This window comes from Aplidium turbinatum, chromosome 6, assembly GCF_918807975.1.
Source record: "Aplidium turbinatum chromosome 6, kaAplTurb1.1, whole genome shotgun sequence".
Lineage (NCBI taxonomy): Eukaryota > Metazoa > Chordata > Ascidiacea > Aplousobranchia > Polyclinidae > Aplidium > Aplidium turbinatum.
In genome coordinates this window covers 34299083-34306286 of record NC_137477.1, presented here as the reverse complement: position 1 = coordinate 34306286, position 7204 = coordinate 34299083, and the positions used below count along the sequence as shown (strand labels likewise).

Sequence of the window (7204 nt, the reverse complement as noted above, 5' to 3'; positions counted from 1 at the left end):
ATGGAAGTGTTGTTGTCAATTGTTTTTGAAGAATTAGTACGATCATGAAATGTAGGTCTCACACATGAAATATTTACTGCGTGTTTAAAAACGGTGAGACAAATTCTGAAGTTGACCGAGTGGCGAGTATCTGCAAAGAAATCATAGTTTTGAATACGAGTTATTTGGAAACTGAATAGTGGAACTTTCTTTATGCCTGTAAAGCTCTTTTCCTCTGAGTGCCAAAGAAGATTGTGTGTGGTTGGTAGATTTTTTTATCTACCTAATTTGGAAGACTTGCCTGAATGCCTGATTCGGATGCAGCAATTGCTTGCTTTGTCAGTTGATACATCGGATGGATGGGTGGACCAATGGACTATCAGACAAACAGGGCATATTGGCACTCCTCATTGAATTCATTTCTTAAAGAGGAGGTTGTGGTTTACGTTAGTCAAGAAATGATTTTTATTTAACACTAAACTTCGTCTTCAAATCCACTCCGGTTGCAGAACAAAAATTCAGGCCCCGGTTTGGCTTCGCTCTGACTCCAGTTTCTCCGAAAATCCAGCTTCTGCTCCTCTCTGGTTTTCTGGCCACAAGAGCAGGTCTGTTGGAGTTTCGGTTGTCGAGCAATGTACGGACATCCCATGAAGCAATTTTGAGATTATTGTATTGGCTTTTATTATTTTGACCGCGTGTAGAGATCCCCCTCCAGCTGCAGCAGGCTGGCCAGGGTATGATATGGCAAAGTTTTTTATGTTAAAAAGTGGTTTCCATAAAAATAAACAATGTCTGATTGGATAGGTGAGCTTACTGTACAAGTATTGCGATAAGATAGATTTCGGATTTCTATCAGTTGCAGTTCAAAATTTATAGAACAAAAAGTGTCGTTTTTGAACAATCACCTCATCTGATGGTAGATTCCTTCCATCAAGTGACAAGTCAAGAAATTACACTCTGGGTAGGATAAAACTACAGATTATCATACTATTTTTTACGGTTCAATTTTTTACTCTTAGAAAGTAGCTAAAAGTTAAGTTTTCATTTTGATCTTATGGCAAGTGGGTCTATTCCAACAAGATTGAAGAATTTGGTGTTGTCACTCCATATTATGAAATGGGTAAGTCCATGAACAACTAGGACAATGGTCGGCAACCTTTTTTTTTATAAAAAAGCCATTTGTCACTGCTTTGATGATATTCGACCACAATGTCCAATTGACAAAAATTAGTAAAGCTAGGCCTACTGATAATGTTACTGATATTTCAAAATAAAAATTCTAAATTTGTTTCTTTCATTGCAAAATGTTTCATAATATCTCGATATCTTAATTTAGCCAAATAAGGTTAAAAGTTTTTTGAGTATTGTTTTAAATTAAGTTTGAAAATGTGCTACGGTACCATGTATACTTGAGTAATCAGTATAGGTCAAGATTTTTGCAAGTGAATTTTACCTCAAAAAGCAGTTCCCTCTACTACATTACATGGGACAAGGTTTTGTCCCTGATTGTCATTGGTTGATTTAGCAGACAGCGGGAAGTTGGAGAAGCCACATGGAAGTTTTTATTCAATAATGAGCGTAATTACTTTGATTCTTGTGCATCTGATATGAAAACAATCTGTTCTGATAATTGAAAATTGGCGAAGTGATCAAAGAAAATAATTTATTTTATCTATTCTTCGCCTCTTGGCATTTGTTGGTTAACCCCTTCAGGCCTTCATACCGGTTGTGCCTTTTTTGGCTCACCAAATTGCAACCCTTTGTCACACGCTCAGAAACAAATTCTTACATACACGCTGCTTGTTCCGTTTTTGTCCAGACATGTGTTTTGTTGCAAAAATTACTAGCTCCTCAAGCAGCCAAGGTTAGGCTGCTGTGAAAAATTCCTGGCATGGTCTTTGGAAACTTTACAAGGCAGTGGAAAGAAGCTTTCGGTTTAAAATTAAAGTTAGTAAGATGTTGTTTCAACATTTTTTAACCAAAAGGATTATGAAAATGTCCTGTCACTACTTCCACAATTTATTGGACAATAGATCATATTCTAAAACAACTCAGCTGAGTCAAGTTAAATTTTTTTTATAATTCAGAATTATATTAAAAACCGAAAACAATTTATTTTTTGAATAAGGCTTGATGGCTTGCCCTCTCCGACGAGTTTTAGGTAAAGGTAGGTGTACACCAGGGTTCTGTCCTCTCTCCTCTAATTTTTGCCATTGTGACTGATGTGATTACCCAATGTGTCTTCTTTTTCTTCGACGAAGAAGAGAGCTTCGACGAAGAAGAAGAAGACCGAATGTGTAAGAGAAGATTCATTGATGGAGATACTATATGCAGATGATTTGTTTTGTTGAGTGACACAATGAAAGATCTGAGTGTGTCAACAGGTAAGCATGTCAACATCAAAAAGACAAAGATTGTAATAAGTGGAACGAAAGGGGAAATCACAATGAGCAAAATTGACCGATATGTTGTATGTGGGAGAAGAGTGATGGCAAATTCTGTTAAGTGTACGAAATGCAGGAAGTGGGTGCATGGAAGATGTGCAAAGATGAAGAGAGTGGCATGCAGATGCGGAGATGGTTTTGAATGTGAAAGATGCAAGAAGATTGAAGAAGAAATGGCTGGTCCTGTTGAAAAGCTGAATGACGAAGTTGAATCAGTGAATGCCTTTTGCTATCTAGAAGATAGATTGAATGCCAGTGGTGGTTGTGAAGCGGCAGTGACTGCAAGAGTAAGGTTTAGTTGGGTGAAATTCAGAGAGTGTCCAGAGTTGTTATGTGGTAGAAGATTTCCGTTGAAAATGAGAGGAAGAATTTATACTAGTTGTGTGAGATCTGCAATGCTGTACGGAAGTGAGACATGGTGCTTATGGGAAAACAAATTGGCAATTTTAAGAAGAACTGAGAGAGTGATGGTGAGAGCAATGTGTGGTGTGAAGCTGATGGACAAAAGGAATACTGAAGAACTTATGAACTTGCTTGGGTTCAGGGTTGGTTGATTTAAATCATTGATTTAAATCACGATTTAAATCAAACAATAAAAATCAAAAAAATTAATAAAAAAAATCTAATGATTTGGTCTTGCCACAAGATGTACGATGGAACACTTTAGCAGATTCCATTGAAAGGTACTTGCAAAACTGGCCCATTTTGCTTCAGATATGTGAAGATCATCGTACTGACACAGAAAGAACCATTTACAATGAAGTGCAAAACCTACAGATAAAAAGGCTTGCTGAAGATTATTTGTCTCTACTGAAGCCTATCGCAGTTGCACTGGATGTGGTACAAATAGACACCTGCTGCATAAGTGAAGCCGTAGATGTCTGGAAAAATTTAGAACGAGATCTACAAAATGCTGGCCACTTCAATGTATCTGCTAAGTTGAAAAATCGCATTAAGCAAGCTTTTACTCCGACTCACTTTTTGTCCAATATATTGGACCCCCAAAATGGAGGTAGCAGACTATCTTTGGAAGAAATTGACGAGGCAATGGAATTTTCTGGTGACATTAGCCCAATCATTTTGTCAGAAGTTCTCAATTATCGTGCTAAAACTGGGCCTTTCAAACCATACATGTTTCAAGAAGATGTGCTCAAATCAGTAACACCCTTGGCATGGTGGAAGTCTCAGTCTGACAGAATCAGCAGTGATATGTTAAAGATGGCTCTGAAAGTTTTGGCAGCAAAAGCTTCTAGTCCTGACGTTGAGCGAGTTTTTTCCACTTTTAGTCTGGTTCAATCAGAAGTTTGAAATCGATTGGGCACTGCTGTGCATCAGTTGAGCAAAAAAGCAAAGTGATGTGCGCTCAAACGTAAGGAAAGATCTTGGTGTAGTGAGATGACAGTCTGAGACGTACCTCAATCTCGATACGCACATTATGATTTAGTATAAAGCAACATATCACACCTACTTAAAAATATGTGCAATAGACAGGCTAGCCTACAATACGATAATAAAAATGATTAAACACTTGCAAAGCAAAGCCTTTCAATCAATCAAGGGGTCAAAAATAATTCTGCTATCTTACTAAAATGATCTTCTCCCCCAAGTAGACTCGATGCTTTTTTATCTAAAAAAAATCAAACAAATCTGATTTAAATCCAAAAAATCCAATTTAAATCAAAAAAATTCGATTTGTTTGATTTTTTTTTTAAAATCATGATTTTTTCCAACCCTGTTTGTCGAGTGGCATTGCCGCCGAAAAAAAGCAAAAATCGCAGCCCTGCCCACAACAATGGTTGATATGAATCCACTCGGTTATACGTCGTGTAATAAAAACAAATTTAGTTTTACTTAAATCAATTCAATATTCAATAGATGGCAAATCGATTTCCTATGTTATCTTCAGTGAAGCTTGTTCAAACATTAATTATTATCATGTGCATTGTGCAATCAAAAAATAAGGAGCCCAAAATGCAAATACTAAACTCATGTTTAGCAAACAAACGTTTCGAAAACTACACTATCTTCATCTTCAGTGCTACAAATGAATTTACGAAACTGCAAGGGTGCGTGTACCAACTGGTACTGGTATGCATACCATAGTTTGAGTAGCACTTGTAACGTCCGCTTTGTCTATTTTATTGCGACGTTACAGTGACGTATTTGTTTATTGTTGTTGACCTTTGCTCTATTTGAACTGTCTGGATTGCTAACAACACAACACATGAGTTTTAATTGAGTTTCACGTGTTCTTATTGTGCATTTTTAGACAATCTTTTAAACACAGGTAAATTTGAGATTTCTTCATTTGTGACCGTCTAGACTCTAGAGAAAAGCAATTTGTAGAATGAAACAAATCGATTTACAGTACAGACGTTTAATATAAAATAAACAATAATAATTGTAGCGATAGCCAACCAAGTGAGAAAACCATTTACCTCTTGTTACTTACTGATTCAGTGTATAAAAGCAACGCAATATATAGTAAGAAAGAAACGCAAAACAATCAACTAAGGAACGTGGTACAGAACGCTCAATTGATTACACGCGCAGTGCGGTGGTAATCAATTCCAACGTCTGTACCAGAAAACGCTGAACTGTGATTATGTAGTGACGCTGGTCACGAGTTACATATATTCAACGTAAATAAAATGACGACTATAACACCTCCCCGATAATTTTTATACACAAAGAAAAATATGAACAAGACACCGAATTAAACAATAAAACTCAAAGTCCGAAACGGGCCGGAGGTCTGCGGCGACGGCTCGACCTTCGTGGGTTGTGTGGCCCGAATTCCGGTACAGTCGGTGTGTCGTCCGAATTCGTTCGAGCTGAGGTGGAGACAGGGGAGGAGTCGACTGTTGGTGCAGGAGTTTCTCCCGGCTCCTGGTCCTCCGATGATGCATAGCGAGGTTGCAGTTGGTCCATATGGCGCCTCCACGTCGGACCATGTGGCAGCAGACGTACCAGGAAGATTCGGCTACCCTGTCGCTTAATCACCTCGGCTGGAACCCAACGAGGATCCTGGCTCTGTCGTGGAGTGAATGATAGCGCGTAACAGGGATCTCCCGGTTTGAAATGCCGTTTTGTACCTTCGGAGGCGTCCGTGTTGTGAGGTTTTTGTCGGGGTACCACTTGGACGATGTGGGGAGAAGCGTGTCGATCTTGGTTTGAATCTGACGATTGTTTGAGTAATTGGCTTGGAGAGTAGCCCCTCGGAGTGGGCGTGCGTCGATACTGCTGTAGGAATTCCAAGACTGCTTGTTTCGGGGGGCAGGGAAGATTTGCGAAGTGCTTGCTTGAACGTACGTACGAGGCGCTCCGCTGCTCCATTGGTTTCCGGATGGTAAGGGGCACCCGTGATGTGTACCATACCCCTCTCCTTACAGAAAGTTTGGAATTCTGTGGATTTAAAAGTAGTAGCATTATCGGTAACTACAGTATGGGGATAGCCGAAATGAGCAAAATCTTCTTCTAGCAGGTTGATAGTAGCTGTTGAAGATAAGGAAGTAGTAGCATGAATACAAGGGTATTTAGAAAAAGCATCAATGCTGAGTAACCAATGGTAACCCATGAATTCTACCGCATGATCTATGTGTAAGCGACTCCACGGTGCTTCTGGAACCGTCCATGATTGGACCTGGGTTTTAGATTGCGGTTGATATTTGCCACAGGTACTGCACTTGTGACAAAGTTCCGCGATGTCTCGATCGATGTTTGGCCAGTAGACGGACGTCCTTGCCAACTGCTTCATTCTTTCAATGCCGAAATGTCCTTCATGAAGCAACTGAAGGGCGGAAGGACGAAGTTTGGAAGGGATGACCACTCTGGAACCGTAAAGTAGACATCCGTAACAAGTAGAAAGAGAGTCTGCGTACTTACGGAACGGTTCGACTGGGTCTTGTGGAGAAGACTTGGCCGGCCATCCTTCATGAATGAAACGCATTACCGTGGAAATGATAGGATCTTTAGAAGATTCTTTACGCAGTGAGGCGGCATTTGCGGTCTGGACCTGCAAATCCAAAGCATCGATAGCACAGACGATATCAATGTCATCCGCACTTTCCTCTTCATCGAAGACTTTATCCCCTCCTGCTGGTAAGCGACTCAAAGCATCAGCGTTTTGATGATCCTTTGTCTTCCTGTACTCAATAGTGTATGTAAATTGCGACAAAAAGAGTGCCCAACGAGCCAAACGATTTGCTGCCAAAGAAGGTGTCGATTTAGTCGGGCCAAAAAGACTAAGCAATGGTTTATGATCTGTGACCAAAATGAATGATCTACCAAAAAGATATTGATAGAATTTCTTTAGCGCAAAAATTATCGACAAAGCCTCTTTCTGAATTTGACTATAGTTTCTCTGAGAGGCTGTTAATACTTTTGAAACGTTTGCTATTGGCCGTTCTGTGCCATCTGGGTAACGGTGAAACAAAGTAGCACCAATGCCCACACTAGAAGCATCACATGCGATACCTATCGGAAGTGACGCATTGAAATGTGTAAGAACCTCATCAGTAGAAAGATAATGCTTCAGCTGAACAAAAGAGTTTTCCTCTTGTTTTCCCCATCTCCAAGGAATGTCCTTTTTCGTGAGATGGTATAGTGGTTCTGCTACAGTAGAAGCGTTCAACGGTAGAAACTTCGAGTAAAATTGTAAGGAACCTAAAAATGAACGAAGAGAAGATACGTCAGTGGGGGCAGACATCTCCAGTACGGCGTTTACCTTGGGACCTTTGGAGATGCCCTGCCTGGACAAAATGTGTCCGAGATACTCTACC

General features: G+C 39.8%; 1 protein-coding gene across 1 annotated transcript in view; it reads left to right on the top strand.

Moving 5' to 3' along the window:
* Positions 1-860: 860 nt before the first annotated feature.
* Positions 861-7204, top strand: part of LOC145772605 (neuronal membrane glycoprotein M6-b-like) — a 50538-nt gene continuing 44194 nt past the window's right edge. Inside the window, exon 1 of the mRNA XM_082584465.1 lies at positions 861-1099. Within this exon, the coding sequence (XP_082440591.1) occupies positions 1096-1099 (4 nt within the window). The 5' untranslated portion in view covers positions 861-1095. The remainder of the gene's footprint in view (positions 1100-7204) is intronic.